The sequence below is a fragment of the Haliaeetus albicilla genome, chromosome 23, assembly GCF_947461875.1.
Source record: "Haliaeetus albicilla chromosome 23, bHalAlb1.1, whole genome shotgun sequence".
Taxonomy (NCBI): domain Eukaryota; kingdom Metazoa; phylum Chordata; class Aves; order Accipitriformes; family Accipitridae; genus Haliaeetus; species Haliaeetus albicilla.
This window is the reverse complement of record NC_091505.1, coordinates 26,043,406-26,069,431: the sequence shown is the minus strand read 5'-3', so window position 1 is coordinate 26,069,431 and position 26,026 is coordinate 26,043,406. Positions and strand designations below refer to the sequence as shown.

At 44.0% G+C, this 26,026-nt stretch overlaps 2 protein-coding genes and 1 long non-coding RNA gene across 4 annotated transcripts in view; 1 reads left to right on the top strand and 2 right to left on the bottom strand.

Annotated features, from left to right (window-relative positions):
* Positions 1-4,060, bottom strand: part of LOC104323540 (V-set and immunoglobulin domain-containing protein 4) — a 10,867-nt gene extending 6,807 nt beyond the window's left edge. The window contains exons 1-3 of the mRNA XM_069811657.1: positions 3,866-4,060; positions 2,496-2,852; positions 1,579-1,860 (exon numbers count right to left, since the gene is read on the bottom strand). Of these exons, the coding sequence (XP_069667758.1) occupies positions 1,579-1,860; positions 2,496-2,852; positions 3,866-3,920 (694 nt within the window). The 5' untranslated portion in view covers positions 3,921-4,060. The remainder of the gene's footprint in view (positions 1-1,578; positions 1,861-2,495; positions 2,853-3,865) is intronic.
* The window catches only part of LOC138690778 (uncharacterized), a 25,737-nt gene extending 2,808 nt beyond the window's left edge, over positions 1-22,929 (top strand). Inside the window, exon 2 of the long non-coding RNA XR_011329566.1 lies at positions 21,364-22,929. This is a non-coding gene — a long non-coding RNA (uncharacterized lncRNA). The remainder of the gene's footprint in view (positions 1-21,363) is intronic.
* Positions 9,257-26,026, bottom strand: LOC104323539 (heat shock factor protein 3). Of its 2 annotated transcripts, XM_069811654.1 has the most exons (14): positions 25,658-26,026; positions 24,150-24,258; positions 22,326-22,453; positions 19,414-19,538; positions 18,778-18,853; positions 17,967-18,028; positions 17,423-17,504; positions 17,006-17,139; positions 15,908-16,153; positions 14,263-14,368; positions 13,634-13,699; positions 12,411-12,477; positions 11,695-11,841; positions 9,257-11,558 (listed from the first exon to the last, which is right to left on the bottom strand). In XM_069811654.1, exons 1-14 carry the CDS (start codon positions 26,009-26,011, stop codon positions 11,539-11,541), a joined length of 1,722 nt encoding a protein of 573 aa, XP_069667755.1. In that variant the 5' UTR covers positions 26,012-26,026; the 3' UTR covers positions 9,257-11,538. The 2 variants fall into 2 exon arrangements, with proteins under 2 accessions (XP_069667755.1, XP_069667753.1); XM_069811652.1 differs by having other exon boundaries at positions 9,257-11,841.

The following is a 26,026-nucleotide window of genomic DNA, read 5'->3' as shown; positions in this document are numbered from 1 at the left end:
CTGATGCCGATTCCCACAATGTGCTGTGTGATTGGTGGGGGACTATAAATTCAAATGAAACATAACCCCAAAATACAAAGTTTCCACAAGCAGACCTACTCTAGCCCAGGTCTGAATTCCCACATCCCACAAAACCAAATGGGAAATGACAAGCCCTCCCTGAAAACAACTGTCCTTGCTAAGATAGACTGTTTCCAATCAGGTCTGAAGCAGCTTTTGCATCACTTGTATCTGCTACTAGAGATACCAGCTCTGTCTCCCACTCTAGCGGCTTTCATTCAAGACCAGAAAACAAGCAAAAAAGGCCTTTAAAAAAAGAACAGAACCTAGACCATCCTGTATGACCTACAAGTTAGGAAATGGCATTTCTAGCAGGCCTAAGACACATACAGAGCCTCTCCTACAGAGACAAAGCCTCCCTAAGAGCAAGCTAAAAGCCCTCTGCAGACTGGAGACTGAGGAAAGGAAGATGTTCTAAGTTCAGAAACATCTGGATTAATAACTGAGGGGTATGGACTAAAATTCAATATTGTCAAGACTGTATTACCCAGCAACCAAATCCACTGCTAAGCACTGGTGTCAAACCCGCCTGCTGACTCCTCGTCCTTGCTGTCAGCCGTAACTGCTGTTAACCCGACCTGTGGTTGGGTAGCATCTCCCCAAGGTTCCCACATCACTCGGAGAGGGATATTGTGGGCAGATCTGCAAGGTGAACGAGAGAGAGGCTCACACGGGAGTTGGACCATGTTTGTGATGCTGCTGCAATACAGAATTCTCCACTGGTGGGCCAAGACCATGAGGAACCAGCCACCATCCAAGGACAGGTGGGGGACTGTGTGCTAGCAGCGTTGACAAGCATGGCCATCATTAATTCCTGTTCCGTTGCTGTACACTCTGAAGTGCGACTGCTATGAAAAACAACATATCGTTTCAGCCATAACCTCCATTCCACTGGGAGCCCAGCAGGCTTTGCCTCTTTCAAAGGTCACTGTGTGGCTTGGCTCTGCGATCACAGGCTTCAGGGCTCTGATGACCAAGTTACCAGCCAAGGAAAGTAGCAAGTCTTCCACAAGGAAGGCATCCCTCATGCACCATCTTGCAGTGCCTGGATACATCAGAGTGTGTATAAAGCACAGTGTGTTTTCCTGAAACATGTAGCCAATCGTAAGGAACAAAGGCCAGTTTGATTTTTTTCACCCACTGAATTACCACTCGTATGTTCCTCATACTCAAAATGAAGTCCTGATTCCTCATCTAAACTTGCTAAACTGCAATAGGCAGCATTACACAGCCAGCAAGAATTTTTTAAAAGCCAAAGAGGAATAAATATGTGTTTCAAATACAGAACCTCTTCTGCATCAGAAAAGAGCAGCTCTTCTAAAGAAGAGGAGGGAAACAGAATACAGGAAATAAAAAAGGATAGGAAGCCAGCGCCAGTGATGAGAGGTACTTCAGAGTGCAGAAGGCTAAGGCTTTTTGTGTTTTCTTCTTTCAGGGAAGGGAAGTAGGAACATTGTTCCGTGCCAGAACGGAAGGACTCCAGATGTTTTCTGTCCAGCTGCAGCTCTGCGGACTCACCTCTCACCGTCAGCTGAACGGCATCACTCTGCTGCGCAGCCCTGGCCCCAACCCTGTTTTCGGCCTCACAGTAGTACTTCCCGGTGTCGGAGGGCTGCAGGCTGTCCCACGCCAGCTCAGCCTGGCTGCTCAGGAGCAGGGCTTTCCCTCCTGGGACGCTCCTGAACCAGCGGTAGCTGATGGGGGGAGACCCGTTGGCCACACAGGTCAGGCTGGCCCTGGCTCCTGCCGGGAAAGTCAGCCCCGGCTCGCTGGCCCTGATGATGGGCTTGGTCGCTGCAACTGGAAGACAAAGCAGATGGGGCCCAGGTCACGCTGGCCCTGGTTGCAGTGGGGAAGGTTCCTCCCCCCCTGCCATGGCAGTTCTTGCTCTGGCTTTCAGTGCTTTCCCAGGAGGAAGAGGGGCACCGCTCTCACGTCACCTCTCTGCACAGGTTAAGTTTAGCTTAGCTGTGCCCGTACCAGCTGTGCCAGCCATTGCACCTCCTACACGAGGGCCAGTTTGTTGGGCTGATGCCATCTCTGTTCCTATATAAATCACCACTGCCCAGGCAAAGGGAGATTGGGCACATGCCAATGAACTTTGGTCAAAGAAAAGCAATGCAATATCCCAGGGACTTCCCCTCTGGTGCATGTGCCTTGGAAACATTGAGCCATCGGATACAGGTAGAGCCAGGGACAAATTGGTAAGCGAGAGGCCACAAGTCCTCCCCCAGCCCCTGAACTGCAGGGCGCAGTATTGTGGGCAGAATTCATCTCTCTGACCTATTTATTGCTTCTCACTGCAGTCTGATACTGCTCAGCAAAACGCTCCTGCATCGGAAGCAGGTGGTCACTGTCTACCTGGTCTACTCAATTCCCAAAAGCCTTCCTGAGCCAAGCCTTCCACTCCTGCGCAGCTTCCTTCTTGGGTTTACCTTTAACAACCTCCACTTTAGTGGTGATGTCTTTTGCTATCAGGCTGTTGTTGCTGGCTCTCCAGGTGACCTCGCAAGTGTAGGTTCCCCTGTCAGAGACCTCCAGGTTCAGGATGTGGAGAGACACGTTCCCTGGGGCATCCTTTAGGACACTGACCCTGTCCCTGTACTTGGACAGGAGAACGTGGTCACCAGAACTGTCTCTCCGAAAGACGGTGCCAGAGCTCTGGTCATGTACCACAGTCCACTTGAGTGTTTGCTGCACAAAGTCCTTCTCAGGCACATAGGCACATGGCAAGGTGATAGATCCCTTCCATATGCCTTCAACCTCACTGGGGCCAGTCAGGTCCAGAAAAGCTGCAGGAAGAATGGAGAAAGAAAATTAAAAAAAAAAAAAAAAAAAGCCATCATGGTGAAGGCAGCTCCTGGGGGATGAAGGGGTGGTGAGAGCATCAGCAAATGGAATCCACCAAATCAAAAGCATGGGCAGTCAGTATAGATGATGACGGACAGTCTGTTCAGGCACAGGCTAACAAAAAAGCAATGTGGCATGAGGAAGACAGATGGGAGACAGCTGATTGCCAGGGCACTGACGTGTGTAGTTTGGCTCATGCTCTGCCTGGTGCTCACCTGCAAGCAAGGGAGCACCATGCAGAGCATAGGATCAGAATTAGCGGGTGACTTAGACCTGAGGGAAGGAGTTTGTCTCAAGCCTGAGTTGCACAGCTCCCCGGTCACAGCTGGCGTCTGGCCCCGCCACCTGATGTCACTCTTGGGGCTTTCCTGGGAAGCACCGCACGTTAACATCGAACCAGGGGTTTTATGGTTTTCTCTCCTCCACTGCCCATTTGGTCTTCTGAAAGACACTGCTTTTTCAGACTAAGCTGAATTTAAGCAACTTAAGCAATGGATCAAAGTCTAAAACTCTTTAAATTTTCCTGTAAAAGTGAGGTCCGTTGCCTTTGTCCCAGTACATCTTTGTCACTCCTGGGGCTGAACCTATGCTTCCACAGACATTTCTTTACCCTTTCCTCCTGGTTTCCAAACCTCCCCTTTCCTAGGGACACAAGAACTAACCAGACCCTTTGTGCTGGGCTGCTGGCTGTGCTCCACGAAATAACCATCACAACATATATGGGATCTTTGTACTCTAAGTACGTGGGCAGCGTTTCCATAGCCTTCATGGCCCATTGCACTCCACAGCCAGTGGATGTGAAACAAGTGAGCACCAAGCCAGCAGCATGCAAAGACATCGGCCTTTTTGCCATATTTCTATTCCCGAAACAGAACCACCCCTGTACAAACACATGCAGACACACCAGCGTGAGAGATAGAACTGCCCCGAGCTGGAGACCTTTCCATAAACTCACCGTTACAGAAGAGAAGAGGACTCATAAGCACGGTTGCTCTCACCAGCATTCCCATCCTTCCCAGGGCTGCAGCTTCTCCCTCTTGAGCAGGACAAACCTTCTCCCTCTAAGTCAGGGGGTAAATCAGGGACACTTCCCTTTCTTTGCTCACTTTGTCATCGAGAATGCAGGACAGCTGCTGATGGTTTTTCCTTCTGCTTTTTAAAAAACAGAAAGTGTCTCAGTGACGACTGTCAGAGATGTGGGCAGAGCAGAAGTCCTAAGGGAGAGTGAAAAGAGGAAAATTTAAGAACTACATCTACTCTATTTCATATTTCCTCCTGACTATGCTTTTCTCCCCTTTTGTTTTCTAATTTCACTTTAAAAAGTTTCCTTTGTTCCTTTTTATTCCTAAGCACCTATTTCTTCCTCTTTTCCTCTTTGCATTTCTTTCTAAATAATAAGTTTTAACACATATGTTACATACAAGAAGGTCTTAGAGAGTACTTGTAAGGAACTAAACCACCAAGGTCCTTACTATTCATTTTCTTACCAGCTTTTCTGTGAAGATCACTACTGTGTTTTAAATTAAGATTCATGAAACACCCTAAATCTTTACATTACCAGTGTGAGACAGATGATCATTATAGGTCACTGCCAACTGAAATATTCTATTCTGTATCATTATATCCCATTTAAGAGGCAGGGAATTTAGGTATTCAAGTCCGAAAATAAATAATTTCCAAGAGCTGCAGGCACCTGGCTTGACCATCCCACTCTATGCCACAGATTGATCCTTCTTTCTCACATAGCAATTTAGCTGCTTGGTGGAATTGATTAATTGCATTCAATTAAAAACATGGATTAGGGCCATATGCACCTGCACCTCCCTGTAGACTACTTTGGAAACAGGTAAACAATTATACACCTAGAAAGAAAAAAAGGAACTTATCGAAGTAGAGTATCTCTGAGACTATGAATTTGTGATTTCTTAACTGCAATGAGATGTGTTATTATTAATTAAAGGTAATATTAGCTACAGTTAATCTGTATTATTAAGTAACTGAACACTAGGCCTGTCTAGGAGAAGTATCTGTTCTCTGCTGAAACATTATCTTCAAGAGATTTTACATGCCTTTTTCTGTCTTCTGTAGCTCTTTCTTTTTCTTATGCTCTAATGACAGAAATCTCTTCCACTTCATTGTATTGAGCTAAATCGCTATGAGCACTTTGCTATTGTTACATCCAAATTCAACATCCAGTCCTCAAATGCAAGTAACCAGAATAATTAAACAACGCAGTCAACAAAATCCTAGACCACGTTCTAAAGTCCAGCCCTCCTTTAATGATAGTGAGACAATGTTTGCATCTGTAGAAGCACAGTACAGGATACCAGAGCAATCCATGCTGCATACCTCATTCTGAAGTAGTGGCAATGTGGGAAAAAAAATATTTCTTATAGTCTTTATACGGCTTAAAGATGGCTCCACCTATGTTGTCATTCGTAGGCAGCTTCATTAGGTTGTTATGTAATTTAACATTAAAAACAGGAGATTTGTGTATACAACCCTGAGAGCTCTGATATTATCTTGTTCCTTTTCTTTTGAGGTCTTTGCTTTGATTGTGATTGCTTGCTTTTACATATATTCTTACCTTAGACTAATTGATAGCTCATTCTGCAAAACAGTGGTGCTTAAAAGCCTATATGCATATAGAAGTGTGATTTTTTTTTTTTTGACGACTTGTTATTAACATTGATCTAATTAAGACAATGTTATTGGTATGAGTTTGAATTTGGTTCTTTTCAGGTTATAACATCCTGATCTCTGTTTCCCTGAAGCTAGTGATTTTACTACACACAATTGTCATGCCTTTATTTGGTTAGAAAATCTTTATATCCTTGTGGTTATTTCAGTCATGGCCTAGAGAATCATCTGTTCAATTAATTTCTTACCATCTCCTATATTTGCAGTTATATCTGTAATTAAAGAGGACATCTAACCAGCTTAAGGCCTAAATGCTTCTGAAAATATCCTACTTGATAAAGCTGGGAAAAAGGTTCAACAGAGATTCAAGAGATTTTTGGACCTGATTTCACATGCTCCTCCTTGTAGCCCTGTATTCCTCCATCAGAAATTTTCCATGAGATGCAACTCCAATCTGCAGTCACTAGGATGGGGAGAAGCAGGAAAAGCTTGGGTGGGTTGCAGTGTCCACATACTTCTTGGTTCAGAAAAGGAAGAGAAAAGAACATGTTAAGTTCAAATTAATAAAACTCCTTCCTGGGGAACATGGCTGGCTGGACAGGAGGGCAGAAGCTTAAACTGACTCAGACTAAGTCATACGGGAACCTAGCAGGGCATGTGCGGACCAGGAAGCTAAAACTCAAACTGCTTGACAAAAAAAAGATGTGTATATGTTTATATGTTAATTTATATATTTATATTTACATTTACCTTTGTGGTTGGGGGGACAGTGGCAGGAGAAATCTCTTGCCCTTTATATGATGCGAGTGCAGACACCTGTACACTAAGATGACCCTTGGTAGCACTCTCTTGCTTCTGCTTTGGGGAACTATGATAACAGGGATACTACTTTTCAAAATGGCAATCTTGTTTTAGGAGATAGCAAAGCATTTTGAGCATGGACTGGATGAGGTGGCATCATACAGTCCAGGAGAGACAGACCAAAATAAGTTTTTCATGTATTCTGGAAAGCTCTGTGTTAGCAAGCACACAGCAATATGAGATAAAAAAATTGATGGCTAGGCTGCCGTGGTTGGTGTGGGGAGGACTAGTCTGGAACAGTATGAAAAATAATTATGAAAGGAGCATGTGAGGGGCACTTTTCACCTTCTCACGCTGTGCTTGCCATGCCTGGGTGTTCTGCAAATTCTCAGCACATGAAAGTCAAGGAAAAGCAGCCTTTCCTTCCCCACATACAGGACACTAAAACCAAGAAGTAAATGCAGCAGCTGTGCACGTCGATGCTGGGGGAGGAAGGAAACTTGCATTATATTGAGGCAATGGTGATCACGGGTAACCCAAACTCCTTACACATCGAGTTGCAGTGACATAGTAGCCTTACCAGCAGGCTGTTGTACGTTCAAGGGGTTAGTGACCTGCTGCCTCCCGGACGCCCGTGCTGCACCCACTGCTGGGCCCTGGGGCTTGTGCCGTGCTGCAGATACCACCTGGCTGCAGACAGACCTGCCCGGCTCCTCGCAATGGAGTTGTCTGTCCGTGGCTCCCCACGCCGACGGCGCTGACGTCTCCTTATCCTTACTTTGAAGTGGAGCGACACGTTTTCATATAAACATCCTTTTTCTTGGCAGTGGAAATGATGAACAGATTTCTTTACTTCGAGGAGAATCCTACAAAGACTGTTAACCGGTGCTGGTTAACCTCCGTGTGGGCTCTGCACGGTGTGCCATGCCCAGATCAGAGGTCTGCCTGATGCTAGGGTTATCTATGCTCTTCCCTGTTTCCTTCTTGCGTTATCTACCACAAACATTGTTTTAATCAATACCTAATGGAGCTGAGGCCCTTTCTTACTGGAGTCTGTGAAGAATGCTTGTGCTGGCGTGCTACATCTGGTGTAGCTGGCAGAGCCCCAGCAAGAAATGGCTTTTTGGGAAAGGACAGGGAGGCGAGAACCAGACAGGTGCCAGGCTGGCCCCACATGCAGACGTGAGAGCACTTGCACAATCCTTGGGCTGAGTGACTGTCCTGTGATGTGGCAAACAGGAACAGAGTAATCTGGGTGTCCCAGCCCAGCTGAAATATCAACTTGTCTCTGAAAGGAAAAGGAAAGGGTGGTAAAAAAAAAAAACCCCAAAACCAGCAGAATTTACATTGTAGGTGGTTGTTACTAACACACTTTCCAAACAGCGCTGGTAAGTTTTGACCAGGCAGAGAGTTACCAAAGACTGAGATATGGGAAGAGCTGGTGTGGGTACTGCAGCAACAAGAAGAGCCGATAAAGAGCAGGAGCTGCTGTGCCAGCTGGGGGGACAGCCGTGGTCCTGGCAGCAGGTACAAGGCTGAGGCCGGGATCCTGCAGTGTGGGACCATGAGTTACGAACAAGCAACAGGGACCATAGATAGCCTTTCAGACTGTCTCTGTGTGAGATGACATCCAGGGAGAATTGTAGAGCATGGTTGAAACTTACTGGCAAAAAAAACAGGGAAGAAACTAGGGCAATGGCTCTAGAATAGAATTGTTGATTTCAGTAATGTTTTTTCTTTTTAAACAAATGTGTAACAGAATGAATCTAGAAATCAGAATAGAAGTTAATGTTAAAGGAAGAAGGCACAGATAAGTATTAGAAGATACTCAAACCCGTCTGATAACTGACCTTAACAGCTGTAGTCTAATGAATCTAAGTTAACCTTGTATGATACATGACCTTAAGGTGCCAACACCTTCCTTTTAAAGGAAAGGAAAGAGAAGATGGTGTCTGATTAAATATACCAACTGCTGATTTAAACTAAAATGTAAAGTTTGTCTGTTTATTATAGAGAAGACGGGGGAGATGGAGAAATGGAGGCAGCAGGGTGTGTGTGTGGGGGGAAGGTGAGTGAATATATTGGGTGCTCCTATTAAGGAAAATTCTCCAGCTCTGGGAACAGAGATAGCTACTAATGAAAAGCTTTTGAAAAGATTTCCATCCTGTCTTTCATCTTACTCTCCCTTTCACATCCCATGGATTCACTTCAGTTGATTTGTGTTTACATAGACCTCTTATATTACTCAGAGGATACCTCTACTCCTCTGAGTAATGTAAGAGGATTCAAGGACACATGCTCCTTTGAAACAGTAGTAGCATTTGTTTTGCTGAGCTTGGGGCATGGTGGCGATCTTTACAACAGCACTTGTTTGTACAACAGGTTCCTGAAGCTGCCATTTCACAGTGCTCAATCCGTCACAACTTCCAGTTATCAACTGGGGAGCTTTCTACCGCAAGTCCATTTCTCACTGGCATCCAAGACAGTATTGTGAGCTTTCACATCACCACCTATGAAAAAATAGTATCAGGTCCCCTCACTGCTTAGACGTGAAGGCTGGCTCCCTGCAAGCTACCTGTATAGAGGCAATGAATAAATGCCCAAAGCCAGCCTGGCCCTACGCTCTCAGTGGTGGCCAGTCCCATTCCCACAAGCTTTGATTATAACATGTTGAATATGGGTTAATAATAAACCTAAACTTCCTTCTTTCTCAGGCTGACAGCTCTGAAAAGAGGTGCCAGGCTGACCTTAGCATTTCAGTTATTTTTGAACCCGCAGCAGCTGCATAATGAGATCCCCCAGAGAGTATTAAAGCTCTCCTTTCTAGAAAATTCTGTAAACAGGTTGTGGAAGTATTGGCACACACAGGAACACACGCAAAAAGAACGTACAAGAAACACAGTAATGGTTTTGCAATTGTGGAGTTTAATTACTTCAGCATGTAGGTTTTTCTTGCTATTCAGCCTTCCCCTTTCCATTGCAATCTTTCCCAGTAAACTTGCATAAAGAAACACTTTTCCTAGACCAGTACATAAACCAGACACAGATGCACAAATTTTTATTTGCAGTTTTCTTAAGCCTTGGTTTCTTAACTTCTTAAGAGAGAAAGTGTATTAAAAAGCTATTACGCAATCAGATCAAATATCTGATGGTGAGATGCACTGAGATCAGAGGACTCCATGATGGAAGAACATGACAGTAACCCATAACAGGAACTACACTTCAGTCTAACCTGTTCAGTGTGAGAGGCTGATTGTCTGTAGCTCTCACAAGAACTTTGTTGTCTGCACTGTGCTGTCAAAACAGCACAGAAAAGTTTGCTGTTTCACTCTTGGCAAAACTGAGGCCCTTGGGGAAGAAATTAAAAAAACCCAAACAACAGAACCCAAGACAGAGACACAATTCACTAATTTCCTCCTCTCCCTTTAGCTCACAAAACCTTCAGACTATTCAGCCCTTTGTCTCAAGAAGTAAGCAAAAGAAAGACGAAAAAAGGCTAGAATAAGATACACTTGACAAAAGGCAATTCAAAAGATACAAACATGAAGGATCACGAGGTAAAGAACAGTTACAGAAGCACAGGAATAAAATGACACTGTGAAGGCATTACACATATACACACACTCAGTAGCAAGATCCTCCTCTGCAACTCAAAAGATTTGACAATGAAGCACAAATCCAGTTAAGCAAGGCCAGCACAGATAACATGCATTATCTAGTAGGCTTCAGAATATCAAATTACCTTGGATTCTTTAATATAAAAGAACAGAAAACTTAGTACTTCAGAAACTTCGGAGAGAACAAAGCCTGTAGGTAGCCTGAATTCCTAAACCTGAAAAAAATTGCAAGTAATTGCACTGGTAGGAAATATCATGTGATATTATACAACGGGTTTTCTACCTGCCTCCAGGCATTTTCTAGCCCCAACAGTTTTGTATCGCTACAACAAATTTCAGGTTTGTGTGGGCTAGTGGTAGACTGCTACAAACTTGGTATCAATGAAGGAGAACTTGCTATTCCACTGACACCAGGGGCTGATGTCTACATGACAGCTGCTCAAAGAAGTTAGGAAAAAGTGTAGAAAGGAATTTTGAGAAAAGATTTTTTGATTAAGAAGACACTAGTTTTTGTAATTCGCTGTCAAAGAACTCAATGCATCTAGTTAATTTAGCTTTAAGATTCCACAAGCAGAAAATGCAGCAAGAAGTCAGGTGTTCATATAGGGTCAGGTAAACAAATAGATACTGCAAGCAGAAGAGCAATGTTAATGTGATGTCCTATGTCAATGCAAGTTACCCCATGACTCCTCTTTTTTTAAAATTTTTTTCCTTTTCCCTTCTCATTTTAAGGACAGCTGCTGGACTTGCTAGACGTGAATCAGTTCTACTCAAAATTTCTGAGGACACATGACCTGTGAGCTAGGTGCAAGTTACCCTAGAAGAACTGCCATGCAATGTGCATGAGAAATCAGCATTACGCAGGGTGGCAAGCACTTCCTACCACAACACCTACAATCCGTGGCAATGGATGTGTGTTAGCATGTTAAAAAGTAATATCCCACAGTTAAAATGTAATTTTCCATAGGAAAAATGTTCCCTGTACCTAGGAGCAAATCTAGGAGTACGAAAGTGATCTAAGCAGATGCAAACAATTGTAGCCACAAACTATCAAAAAAGAAATCTCAAATTAAAAACAAAATTAAAAAAAATCTCAATTTCAAACAGTAGACAAGCCACCTATTGAAACAGGCTCTCAGAAAGAGTAAAACTCATGTTTAAAATATTACATACCACATTACTATCCAGCTAATAAAAAAACCCAAACAACAAAAAACCCCAGCCAAACTTTACAAACAGGATACAAACAGATCTCCTCTTGCAATAAGGGTATCGGATAAAAAGTTACGGAATACATCGCGGTATGTTTACAGGGACATTGTTCTTCTCCTCTGCCCAGTGCCTTCACTCCCACCAGCTCTTGTTTTGAGCCTGTTTTCAGATTTTCCAGATGTACTCTTTGCTTGTAGAAAGAGAACGTTCTTTTGCCTATACAGACTATGACACCCAGGAAGCAGGTGAGGAGAGAGGTCAAACTTCTTGCTGATCCATTTCTTGTTGTCTATTCACACCACTAAGCCAGTTACAGATGTTATGTGAGTTCAAGAAGTTTCTATCTCAGAGGCCTCTTCTATGAAGTTAGCAACAGGACTGAGGAGCAAGAGTGGAAACAGTTTATACTCTCCGTTCCCATCTTCCGAGAGGAGAGGTGGATCACCCATTCCCAGAGCATCCAGAGGCTCAGCCTGGCTTGCTGGAGCTGCTAGCGGCAAGCCAGTTCCACTACCTGAGGGAGGATGAAGAGCAGGTTTCTCGTCCAGGGGGGGCAGCAGAAGGTCTTTTGGATCCTCTGTCTTCCCTGCAGCTTCACTTGAAGGTAGTTCTTCAAATAATGAGAGCAGAGGATTGGCCCTGTACTCTATCAGCTGCATATCTGAGGGAAAACAAACAGTTTAAACTCCAGGCTCCTGTGTCACGTTAGTGACAAGACAAGCAAAATCAGAGAGGCTGCTTCAAAACCTGGTTCACTAAAGAAAACCACACAGCTGAGCTCTGACGGACTACATCCACAGCTGCAAGAGGGGAGCTAAGGCTCCTGTGTCTGTTCAGATCAATATCTGAAGCACACTTCAAGCCCCTAATACATACAGCATGCAATGGCAGCATTGAAGTAGTAAAATGAGTAGCACTGCATTTGTGGGGGTTGTAGCCCATAGAGGGGATACTTCCACAAGGACATTTGCAGTTCTGCTCCCTATTGTGGCACTCTGTCATGTATAAGAAAAAGGAAATGGTTAACACCAACATGGGGCATAGGATGGGGCCTTTTGATTGAGGCACAGCTTCATCAAGATCAGTGAAACATTCCAGTCTTCACAAAAATGTTAAGCCCAGACCAAAGAAGGAGATAAACCACATTACAGGCTACAAAAATTCCATTTCAACACACAGTTTTGGAAGAGTTTGGAACTGTCACAGCTCTCAGTGTTCCTTCCTGCCCACCTTTGCTTCCGGCTGTTTCTCTCTCTCTTGCTCCCAGATCTTCAGTGCTCTCTGCCAAGTTTGCAATCTGAAGCAAAATGGGCAGAGAGTAAGACAGAATGCTCAACAACAACAAAATCCAAGCCTTCACTGACTGGCTAACAAAATTAAAGGTGAAAGGAGGAGGGAAGAGAAATGAAACACTTGACCAATGAGCCCACTGTTCCACATGAGGGCCAGCAAACAGGAGCTCTCAGAAGAAGGCATGGTGAAATACAGACAAACTTAACTTACTAAAGCCAAACAAGCTTCTGACTAGCAAATACTTATTTTACGTTCCAAAGCAGAAGCTTTATTATAGTCTATCTTATTGGAATAACACTGTTAAACATGATTTCATCAATACAATTAAAATTTGCAAGCCCTGCTTGAACACAGCTGCATTTTACCTTAGTTGTGGTCTAAGCTCTTATGACTGGGAAGTCCTAGTTTAAATATTATTTCAGGACTAAAAAATAAGTGACACTTGCAAGGTTTTTTTTAACATGAGTCAGTTTTAGGAACTGGACCAAGAGAAGTAAATTTGCACTGAACTTTTGTATGTCCTCTGAGGAAATTCCATACAGCTGCGTTCAGAATAAATACAGTATATTGCATTATATTTTTCATTTAGTACTTTTCGTTCAGACAGGCTGAAGGCACACAATGTCATCTGAACTATAACCCCAGACCTAGTTACTACCTGGCTAAAAGACATCATGGGAATCCCTGAGGCTAGGAGAAACAAGCCAAGAAGCTGTTCTCAGAAACTTACATCCCCAAAAGATAAGATTTTCTACCCTCCTCATTCTAAACAGAAGGTACAGAAGTAATAGATGGGGGGGGAAATCCTCAATACAGACATCTGATTCAACAGACACCAGTTTGTTTCCCTCTTCATTATGTTCTAAGGTGTATTCAGAAAGCAAAAACCATGTTATTCAAAGCAAAGTGACAGTTTAAATCAGCCCACTGAGTGTATTACTGCAGCTAGGAACGTAAGACTTGAAATTATCTTGAGAACCCTCTTAAATTCATATATACCAACAGCAATAACTGAAAACATTACGTCAGCGGGACTAGATAAACAGGCAGTTTCATCCTGTGCTATCAATCCAGTCCCTACCTTCAAACTGCATCAGTCAAAATTTAGCTCTCAACATCATATTAACCCTCCCCATCACAGAAGCAACTCTTACTCTTACATTTTCCATACCAGGGGAAGTTTCCATCAAGCTCATGTCAAGGGCTGGCAGCTCAGAATTAAGCGTCTGAAAATAAAAACAGACAGTATGTGGTATAATACAGTTCTTAAACAAAACTTCAGAGAACTCCTGAAAGGACAGCAGAATCCAGGACACCGCTCCATCCACTGAAGCACAGGGAAGGTGGCTCCTCCACAGGCCTACAGCAATATACTTTCGACCTGTGGCAGTAAACTGAGGTCACATGAGAAGAAAAGGACACCATATTTCCTAGTGATTCCAGGTATATGGCTGAGTTTCATTCCATATCATAATGCATAATCAAACACATGGTCAGGATGTAATGTTATGTGACAAAGGCTTGAGGAGGAGAAGAGTGTCCAATCCCCCCCCCCCCCCCCCTTGAGTTATGTACAATGGAAATACAGTATGAACTGAAAAAGGCTCTCAATGTTACAGTGTACATTGTTAGACTCATAGAAAGACTATGTATCATTCTATCCCTAACTATTTGTTTTTCAGGATTTTCCACCCTCTTGCCCATTACAACACAGAATAAAACAGTAAAATTTTATGATGCAACCTAGTAAGTATTTTTCAGAAATCAGAAAAAGTGAAAAGACACTCACATCGCTGAAAGCTTCAGAACCAAAGTTATACTGCTTCCCAGATAACATTGCTTGAAGCTCTTCAAGGCTGGCATCAATGCAATTAAGAAAATCCTGAATTTCTTCCCTAAAAAGACAAAATGATATAGTACTGTAAGAAACAGTTAGCAGCTAGGACCTTCTTTTGCACCACAAGGCAGGAAAAACTCTCAGAAATGATCTGCTAACCTCTCAGTTATTACAGCTGTGGGGCAAGATGAGAGCCAGACTAGGTTGCTCACAATCCAGAATAGCTTATTGCCAAATGAATGAAACTGCATTCCTGTACCACTTTTCATGGTCCAACTCTTTGAAGGACAGGTACAAAGACGACCATCTGAACAGCAAGTATAATAATAGCTATCACATCAAAAAGCAGTTCCTCCTTCCATACCTACTTCTTCCTTCATTTTAATATCTTTCAAATGTTCTCAGATCCCATCCTATATACCAACATCTGTTTAAACTAAGGTCTGATGGCTTCACCTGGGGACAATAAATGATAAGCAAAGGGCTGAACATAATCTGGATCTGAAGAAACACTACCTGTTTTGAACCATCAGATTGTTGCCAACTTGTACACGTTTCCAAGGACAGTGGGCAGGACTCAAAGGACAGTGACTGAAGTGGAAAGGAAGCTGCATGCATGGTGCCAGTGCTGAACTTCTCGCTGTGCTGCAAGCTACCTCCTATGGTGGAACTCCCAGCTACAAGGAACAGAGAGTTCCAAGACATTGCCCCACATTTTGCAGTCCCACCAAGGCACTCTGCCCTGTGAGACCCCACTTGCAGTACTGCGTTCAGCTCTGGGGCCGTAAGAAGGACATGGATGTCGCTCTGAGCAACCTGGTCTGGTGGAAGGTGTCCCTGCCTATGGCAGGGAGTTGGAACTAGATGATCCCCAAGGTCCCTTTCAACCCAAACTATTCCGTGATTCAGTGATATTACAGGGCCTTCAGTTTACACCGAGTGCTGTGACACATCATCTCAGTACTTCCTACCTGAAGTTAAGCACAGCAGAAAAGCTGTGAGGAGAAAGAACTAAAAAGTTTGTTCCTTGATCCAGCCCACCCTGCAGCCACACAAGTGACGGCACTGATAAAGCTTGGGGGCCAGTGCAGAGCTGGGAACTGCTTAAGCAGCAGTGCTGCTGAGTGTGAAACCACAGCCTGCATGGTTTTGCTCCCAGGGGCGAGTCTGACCTGACAATGTGCAAGGGAAATGAACCTTTGCGAAAGTGAGGGGCAAAGAAAGGAAGCAACAGCGAAACAACATCAGACTACCACCGATACAAATCCATATCCAGTCCTCAGAAACAAATCAACAAGTGGTGCTCTCCTGAAATCACTACCCTTGACCTGCTGTTTGGCAGTACTTGGCAGTGCCAGTAGTTGGCAATACAAGGGCTGATGTGACAGACCGACCTCACCAGTCCTCAGAGTTATGCACCAGAAGTCAGGCACACTCATTATCAGAGATGTGACAGATGAACTTGCCCTGCTTTTAGTGCATGATGCTAACACTTGTCTTTTTCAAGACCTACTAAGGGGCAGAAAATTCAGTTCATCAATGACATTTAAAAAGCTAAACACATCCTCTGAAACTTTGACAAGATCCCACAAGATACCTGTCCAGTAAAGGATCGTTTTGGTTTCCAGAGTTGTTCTCATTCAAGATGGAGTCAATCACTGACACAGGGTCTTCTGGAGCATTAGGTTGTGCAGTATGGAGTTCCACAGCAACATTTCCTATTTCACTGGATTTGCTGACATCATTTATATGAACTGGTGGGATAGTTTCTGCACAATTTAACTCATTTGGCTGCGATACTTGACAAATAGGTAAGCCAGGATCCAGAGCTGCCTGTGTCTCTCTAAAACATGACCCAAAGAGAAACAACACACAGAAGAATTCATCAACTGTATTACTACTCATTTCAAGTTTAGTACCTCAAATCTTAACACCAAATAAGGTCAGGGTAGTCAAGGGTTCAAAAAACCAACTGGTCTTTAGAAAAAGAAAAGAAGTGCCTTCCCAAAGGCAGATGAAGAATCTCTTATTACAGCTTATACAGATAGCATTTATCAGAGCAAACCACCCCATTTTGCCAGGCCCAAAGCGGCAAAATAGTATATGGAAATTAGGCAGGAGGGAACCTCTTAACATTGTGTCTCTGGAAAGAAAAGATTCCAAATTGGTCCCTATGTCGCTGTGGATGTTAACAGCTAAATGGTTTTTCACAAGAATCTGATGCCACACAAAAGAATGTCTTCCCTTCAGTTATGCTTAGCATAATATTAGCAAGAGTAGTAGTGAAACTGGAGATAAAACTATACATCTTGGTTTGTTTATTAGTAACCTATATACATTTTGGATTGATTATTAGTAACCTATATATGCATTCAGGTCCCTATTCAGTAAAAACATTAAGTATGTGCTTATTTGTTGAATAGATAGAAAAGCCTCAGCAAATTAAACTTCAAGTGCCAATCAGCTTGATAGGCCTTCAAGCACTCCTGAAGAGACATGAGCTCTTAAAAAGCTTTGCTGACCATGACCAATGCTACACACTGTAAAAAAGACAGCCTACAAACAGGCCTGTCATGCACAAATAGAGTAAAAATTCAGAGAGGCTGTTTCCCAGAATTCACATGGATCACTTATACTAGTGTACCTACCTAGTTAACAACCTAAGCATAAATACTGCCACATCCTTTAAAAGTACCTGGCTCTGCCACTTGTGTGTGCTACAGCAAGGAGACCATCAGTGGCATTTTCCAGGGTATCAGTGATATCTCGAATGATGAGACCTGTACCATTTCCATCCTCATCATCTGCATCATGTTCAGAAAAAGCCACCTGCAGGATACAGCAAATAGAATGAGTAAATCAAAAGGTCTGACTTTTTTTGATGTTGAAGCTCCATTCTTCTTGCAACTTCTCCTTCCTGTTCAGACTTCATCTTTGACTAGTTGTACTGATTTGCATGATTTTACAGACAGAGCAATGCTTTAAAGCTGCCCATTTCAAAATGGAGTCCATCTGATTATAAGATTAGGGTATTAATAGTAAGAAGGAAGACTTCGAGATCACTGTGTATCATCCTGTCCAACCCACTGTCTCTTTCCCTGGGAAGACTTACTGCTTGGCCACTCTCCACAGGTATGCGAACATACTGACGACTGTATTTGGAAGGTGAAGCACCTGCAGCATCCGTTAGAGACCTGAGACAAAATACAGCTTTAGTATATGGTTCCGCAGTAAAAAGCTGTAGCAATGCCAAATACATGGAGTAATGGTAAGAACAATCATTCTTCCACTTCTAAGAAAACTGGCTTTTGGAAATGTTTTTTAGCAAGTGTATTGCAGACAGGTTGCATTCTAAGCATGCTTTTTGTTTTGAGCAAGTCAGTCACACTTGCACATTTTGAAAAAGTTACCATTTCTGCTAACTATGCCATTCGAAATTTAAAATGTATAGTATATTCTCTTCCCACCCATTTTTTTAGTGATAAAGAACAGGAAATCTTTATTTCATGCTTTGTTCAGCTTCCATCAGCTTTCTCAAGTTTCAATATAAGAGTGATAAAAATATTTTTCATACACTTTAAGTATCTTGCTTCTAGAAGCTGATTTATCCCTATAATTCATATCTGACACAGATTTGTGACCTATCCAGTAATTACCTTTTTCTTTTGACCCCAACAATGTAATTTCCTCGCATCAAACTTAGTATAAATTGAAGAATCTAAAAAGGAAAAGCAAAAAACCAAAAACAAGTGGTCAGCATAGCAGTCCTAACATTAAATTATTCAGATTTTACTAGAAAATTATGTAGTTATGTGATTGAAATTAATAAGTAAATTAAAAATCCATTTGTGTTCATGTCTTAAAACACAAAATGATAGTTACCAATGGCATTGAAAAATTATCCCACTTGGACAGTTGTGTTTTTGTTTTGTTTTGTTTTTTTTTTTTAAAATGTAACGTAACACCACAAGTCTCTAGAGGATTCCAGACCAGAAACAGCTGAGGGATAAACCAGAGAAAATTTGTGCCATTGCAGAAGCTCCTATAGTTTCTGGGTTCCAAGTTGACTTCTTGAGTGGTCTAAGTCTGTCTTGGTCCAAGATCTTTCACAGACTCCATTCCATGTGCCTGCAATCTCTTGTTTTAGGCTCCTGTTACCATGCACTGCCTCCAGCCCCATGTTTACCCCAGGTCAGCTGGATTTACTGACTTCTCTCCAAATAAGGTTCACTGAGATTTCAAACACACTGAAATCCCTTTTACTATGACTTTTCCTTAGTATTTTGCTTGTGGTTCTTTGCTGTGCTACTTCTGGGACGCTCAGGAACTGTGAACATTTTCTTTATGCTGTATTAATATAGCCTGTTCAGCTCTGTGTCATTTGTCATTCTACATAAGCAAAGAATGCCATCAAGTATCACAGAGGCAGGAATAAGGATGGTAGCACTGAAGATGCTGCAATGGTACCTTAGACAGCAGCTTCTGTTGTTGACTGTGCTTCTGCCTTAGAACTGCCACTTCTTTCCACAGGGCCTTATTTTCTCTGCAATGCAGAATAAATCAGAAGACAGAGGATGAACAGAGTTTACTTTATATGCTTTAGTGTTACAGCTTTCAAACTTTCACAGTACCTTGCAGGACCAATGGCAACACTCCTTCCGTGGATAGCTAACAATCAGTTAATCCGATCCACTAGTATAAACTCTGGGTTAAATTAACTCCGTTTTCCATCAGGCAGGACCAAACACTCGCTAATAAGGATATTCTCATCCTCTGCTGCTCCACCAATAATCTTGGTCTGAGGTATTCCTTTGTGTTTAGAAAAGGAAACGCTTTGATGGCCCTAAAAAACTACTACAGATGATGGCAACCAAAATGAAATCTCAAGATAGTCAACAAACTCCCAGTCTTAATCTCTGGTCTGCAACTGAATTATAAAAACAAACAAGATTCAGAATGTTGTGTGGGGTGGAATGGGGCTTCTTAGAAAAAAATATAGCTTCACCTGTTTCCAGTTCAAATGAAACCCACATTTAGAGTCAAGCTCCATTAGATATAAGCAACATTCAGCGTATAAGTGCCTCTGAAACAGACGGAGTCTACCTCTTCATGTTAGCCAGTCTGACATCCATGTTATTCTGCTGCTCTCTCATTTCCTGGACTTCAGAGAGTACTTTGTGCAAATCCTCTGTACAGACCTTGAGATCCTCAGTTCTTACTGCAGATACCTAAAATAGGACCAGGTTACACATGCTTTATTATGAACAGTACCTTGCATACTCCTTCCTACAGGAACAGTGTAGTTAGTCTGTGGAAGAACAGGTACAAACTCCATTAAAAGATTAGATAACACTATAATTCTTATGTATCACAAAATATCACGGTTGCAACAGATGACAGTCCTTAGGACAGCCTACACTGTATGAAAAAAAACAAGTTGTCAATGAAAACACAAGATTAGTACTTTGTACGTGTAGACAGTAGATTCACCATTGCAATTCATGATAAAAACCTACCACTGATTGAAAACAGCCTTCCCTAGGGGGTTCTCTCTGACAGGTCTGGTGACAGCTTGCCCTCTAGTGTCAAAGAGTAAGACACCAACCAAAACCAAAACACAGAAGTGATAGTGGAGTAAAAACAAGATGATGGCATTCCTTTTAGGTGTGGGTAAATCCGCGAGCAGAGGAGTAACAAATTTCCATTAAGTTATGGGGGGGGAGGGGGGAGGTGTCTAATTAGATGCATCCTACTCTACTTGCAAATTTGTCCCACACCACCTAAATTGCAGACTCCCATATCGGTGTTCCCTCTATTACCTTTCTGCTCAGTGACATTCCAAAATTATAGAGACTTGTCTCCAGAGAGTCAGAGTCCAGACTGCTCTTCTTCCCACAGCAGAGTCCATGAATGCCACCTCTTCAAATGATGGCAGAAGAGTCATCAGAAAGCAAAAAGCTCACTCTCTCCTCCCCACAGTTCCATATTCAAAATTTTCAAATGCCTTCAGCAACTCTCTCTGCAGTGGTGGCATTGATGGCTAACATACAATTCAGGATTTTGAAAAAGATAGGTCTGGTGCATCACACGTCTGAATGACATGTCTTGGTTTTGTGGCTGTAATTTTAAAAATCATTTAGCCAAATACTGACCATAATTGAACCAAATGGAGTTGCACCAGATAACCACCAGATGTCCCTTCCAACCTACAGCATGCTACAATTTTTCTTAGTATTCCACTAAATTGCAAAGGGGAGGTGAAAGCACCTGGGACTGGCCTGCTGAAGTGCTAGACAACTTCCATGCAGGTTGGCTCACAGACCCCTTTTCTTCAAAGGAGAATGGGATGGTCAGAAATGGACCTATGTTGTTATAAAATAGCATGCCATCACTTCATGATGAAACAGAACATAATTGTTATGCAATCACTCCACAGAAATAACTACTTTCTTAACATAACCCAGTGTTACAAAGGATGGACTGAACAGCCTGACAGTTCTCCTCTCTGTCTACATTTTTAGATGCTTTGCTATTCATTGCAGATAATACTTTATGCTGAGGTACATGAGCCGTATCCCAAATGAAATTCACAGCCATCTGCTTTCTCTTCAGCATACCACCTCTCCATGGGGAAGACACACAAAAGATGCAGACAGCAGATGGAATTTTCAAATGCAGTCAGCCTCCCTCTAAAAAAAGGGCCAAACTAAAACATTCTGCCCAAGTGCAAGGAATTGCTCTCTTCGGAGTCTCTAACTAATCAATAAGGGTGTTGAGACTGAAGCACACCAGTAGAACTAACATTAAAAGGGAGTAAATGAAGGAAGTCCTGCATTCAAACTTGCATTCCTGTTAGAGGCTTGAAATCCAGTTTACAGCAAGTACTAAAATATGACTCCATTCCAAACAGTAAAAGAGCAGGAAAAACTAATGGATGTTTTGCAAAAAATCACTGACGTTTCCTGTGCAACAAAGAGTATGTTTCACCAGCCTATTCAATAGTTTCATATGAACGTCCTTGGCACCAACTAGAGCTTTTGTCTTTCCATCTAGAATACTCCACCCAGTGCAACACTCCTGGGATACATGGAGCCATGCATAATGTCATCAGCTGACTGCCCCAACACACCAGCAAGCAAGGTGTGCAAGCCAAGACAAGTTAGCGATTACAGCATCTGGGAAGAGCACAGCCCTGAGTCAGAGAAGCAGCTGTACAACTATATTTAATCAATTGTGATTCTGAGCAGAGACAGCTCAGTGAAGAATCAATCAAAACACAATTGTGACTCTCAAGCCTACCCTGTGCTTTTATTAACTTGGGCAATGTAGCTACCACATTATGACATTCTAAAGAAAAGATTCTGCAGTTCAAACGTCAACATGATGTATCACGATACTCTCTTTCTCTGGCAGCCAGGATATTATGGGCTGTAATGTGCCAATAGAGGATAAATATCTGTGCAGAAACAGGTCAGACAAGGCCTGAACGTACAAAAGAAAACTGGAAAGTACTAATAAAGATGTAGCTTAGTGGCAACATAGTTTTGGGGAACGATGTAATTTACAGAAACTCGCCCAAATGAACGGATTACTGATGCCCTTGCTAATTTTCAGTGAGCACCAACTGGGAATGTATTTTCTTTTGCTCTTTCACTTTGTGACTCTTTCCAATGCTGCTAGGCTGGCAGAATTGAAGACCATGCTAAGCTGTAATCAGGTATATGAACGCTCTGTGGAAAAAGGGCTCTACTTTGACAGCTATGAAGAATGTGGCCCTACTCCAGTGCATTACTAAACAACAGCAGGGTGTGTTTTGTCTAAGAGCTGGCATGAGGAGGCCAAGCCAAGCACTAGCCTGCCATTCAGGAGGGAGTTACAAAAGCTTGCATCATGATGCACAATCTTGGTTCCCATGGAATTTGTTGGCTGTAAAGTGTTTGAAACCCCTGGACATGCTCTTGATAAGCTACTTTTCATAACAAAAAAAGCAAAGTAAATACATGCTTAGACTATACCTTGCGCTTGATGTTTTCCAGTAAATGTGCCTTCCCTTGCTTGAAGAAAGGGTGCTGGAACTCAATGACTGAGCTTTTCTCTGCTGTAATCATACCATTCTCCAGAGCAATCACCTTCCTGAAACCATCTGTGGAGAGGTATTAACAAAGTCATTTCTTTCAGTGCAAAGCTGACTGTTACAACACATAGCTAAAGAAAACCCCAAGGCTACTGAAATGCCTACAGCACTACAGTTACTGGGAGCAGAAACTATGAAAAACAGCCAAAGCAGCTTTTCTTTGGTGGTCAATGATTTGACTGCTGCGATCTTCACAGCTAGAGAACACGTCCACAATACCATCACATGACCTTGCAGGCTGTACAACCAGCATGCATGGCAGATGCCAGCTACTGTCCACAAGCAAGACAGTGATGTCCAAATAATCACAAAAGTTAAACAGAAATGAGATTTATTAGGACATCTTGAATAAAATCTTGCCCCGGCAGAAGCAGCAGAACGGTGCACCTTCCCTTTCATGCCTATAATCCCAGACAAACACATATCAAAACAAATGCTGTCTTGTACCACCAGGGTCTACAGAATAAAGTAAGGAAGAGAAATTAGTTCTCAGCCTATGCAAGCACATGCACGCAGAGTACTTTCTCCATACCAGACTGCCTGTGTGAAATAAGACATTGCCAGCTCTATTTCCATCTGCCTCAAGTACCGCAGGGTAGATGTGAAATACAGTTGACAGACCAATCCATGTCTCACCTTGGCCAAGTTTTTAACATAGTTAATGTATTCCAGTTTCATTGTGCCCCAACAGCGCTATCATTAGAAAACTTTACTCGAAGCTAGCATAGGTCCAGCAGGAAAAGGAAGCTGCTATCACATTGCACGTCTTCATAGGAATATTTGCATTTTAGCATTTACCCTTGCTACAAGGTAATTGACAATTGTTTACTTGCATTATCCTTTGACACTCAAGTGATGGGAGTCCCAACCAACACTTGACACGAACAGCAGCATCCACCCTGTGTCAAGAGGCTAAATGTACGCTTTCTCTCTCATGTCTGACAAAATCTAAATAGGCATAGGCTAGAGAGACCAGGCAAACCTATTGGACAAGGACAGAGAGTTCCTTCCTCTTACTCTGAATGGAAATTCTAAATAAGGCAGCCATCTTCTATGCAGTTTGTACCCTCCCTCAGCCCATAAGCTGTCTGCTGCAAAACAACTATTTCTGCTGTGCGTTGCAGCCCTGCACATTGTACCATACCTTTGAATTACAACTTCATTCCAGCTTCTTTCCCTGTACAAGTTGTACATGTGTTATATAATGGATGCTACATGATGCTCACAAGTCGAGCACAGGAAACATAATGAGAAACTTAGTCCAGCTCGATCCATCAGTGTGACTAATCTTGTTTCAACAAAGCAATGCAGGCAACAGCATAATCTAGGCAATTTTTTTCATATACTAGCTGCATGGGTGTAGGTACAGCCTTTGTTCCTCTAGGTATACATAAATTTGCTGTTACCATTACCATTAACACTACCACTGGAGCCCAGTGAACTCTACCCAAGCTTTAGGTACCAGCACATGAAACAATATTTTTACGGTTGTTGATCAAAAGGTCTCAGAGTTGAAACAGAAAATAAAGACTAAGCCAAACTCTCCTGTTATCTTTTCCTTTTGCAAAGCAAACTCAAGACCAGAATTCAGGTTTTCACGGATGAAAGACCTGCCAAGTCAATTGGTTTGTTTAAAGACATTCAAATCGATACCAAGCAGCAATGAAATTGGCAGAAAGGATATATGAGAACAGCTGATGCTTACACATGTTAAGCTGTCGTATGAAGCTAGAGATATTGTTGTGTTTGAAGTACTTGGGGAGTAGCTCCTTGGCAAACCTCTGCTCATCCAGAATGCAGAAGTTCTCGCCATTCTAGGAAATAAGCAGAAGCAACAGTTAGAGAACAAGCACAATTTTTCTAAGGTGTTGCTCATAAGCCAAGACCATAAATCAACAGAGACAGTTCCTACAACAGGGAAGGGCAAAACACTTAGTAGAGGGAATTGCCTGTGCGAGCACTTCTGAGTACTTGGTACTGTAGCAAAAAATTTGAGTCCAAAAAGACAGTTACATGGAATACTTCTATTGAACGGGAGATTTTTTTTAAAGCCCTGAAGTTTTGACCTTAACCCAAAGAAAAATTTTTCTAAAAACCCGTGTATCTGCTGCTCTCTTCGTCCACAAGACACGTAAATATTGCTCAAGTGCAATGTAATTCATGTCACTAGAGGGCTTCTATCTCCCTTGATCGGAGCTGCCCAGTTCCTGACGAGATTCTTCCATTGTATATACTATGTCACCACTAAAAATAACCAAGTAATGTTGCAGAGTTACTAAAAGTTCAGGCGACACAACCCAGCGGTAAAAAAGGGTAACTGTGACACAAGCAGTTTCGGATTTAGCATAGTCTCAGGTTCAAACTTCCCGAAAGCAAGCAGGTCTTGGTATCGTTTTTATGAACAAAAATACTATGTTTCTTTCCATCTTTTCCTTTGTAAAGGCCAAACCCCTGAAAAAAAGGGGAGAAAATCTAAAAACGCTCTAAAAACGATGGGGGACAACACTGAGCACTGCGCTTGTGTCCGAGGCCTCACTGGCCAGCAGTGTTTGCGGTGTCCTGTGCCAGCGAGGCCTGTCCTCCCGATCTCGGGAAGGAAAAAACGACAAGGACGGTACTTCTGGAAGTGCCTTTTCCACCACTTTGCGCTCACTGCGCCCACCGTCAGGCTGCGATGCTCGGCTCCGCCGGGCCAGCTCACGCCAGAGCGTCGTGCGTGGCCACCGGGCAGGCAGCGGGGGCACCGGGACACCCCCCCCCTCCGCCGCAGAGTCTCTTCTACGCGTCCCCCTTTCGCCTGCCCCTGCCCACAACCCGGCTCCCCGCGCCGAAGCGCCGGGCCACGCCGCTACCCCTCCCCCCCGCACCTACCGTGGACACCAACCCCCGCCTCGGGGGCGGCCGCTGCCCAGGGCCGGGGCACCCCCGCCCGCCGGCTCCCCAGGGGAGACGAGGGGCGCTCCCCGCCCGCCGCCCCCGGTCCCGCTCCCCACAGCGGGGCCGCCACCGCCGCCGCCCTGCCCACACGGCCCCGCAGCCCTGGCCCAGCGCTGTTCCCCCCCCCCGCCCCGCTCCCCGGGCCGCCCAGGGCCCTCCGCGGGGGCCTCCCCGGCCCCGGCCCCGCTATCGCGCCGCTCCCCGGCGCCGGCCCCGAATCCCCGCCCCGCGGGCGGCGGTGCCCGGCCGGGCCAGGGCCCCGCGGGCCGCCCTCACCCTGCTCCAGCAGATGACGTCGTCGCTCTGCGGATCCTCCACCAGCGCCCAGAGCTTGGCCAGGAAACCGGGCACCGGGGCAGCGGCGCCGGGGGCGCCGGGCAGCGCCGACCCTTCCCGCATCCTCGGGCCGGGCCGCGCCGAGCCGCGCTCCCGTGCAACGGGCCGGGGAGGGCGGGGCGTTGCCGACGGCGGCCGTGACGCTAGGCGGGGCGTTGCCGACGGCCCGGGGAGCGCGCTCATTGGTGGGGTGCCGCCCGGCCCCGCCCCCTCGCCCGCCCGGCCCGGCCCGGCGGCGGTGAGCGTGACTCTTGTTGTGCTCCCGAGGGAGCGCGGCGCGCGGCCCCGTGACATCGCCGGGCGCCTTTA

Coding starts and splice junctions, on each gene's coding strand:
- LOC104323539 (XM_069811652.1), bottom strand. CDS start 26,011: ATGTCACGGGGCCGCGCGCCGCGCTCCCTCGGGAGCACAACAAGAGTC. Junction 18,854..19,413: donor AGACTGGCTAACATGAAGAG/GTAGACTCCGTC, acceptor TCTGCATTGCAG/AGAAAATAAGGCCCTGTGGA. Junction 17,140..17,422: donor CTGTGGAGAGTGGCCAAGCA/GTAAGTCTTCCC, acceptor TGTATCCTGCAG/GTGGCTTTTTCTGAACATGA.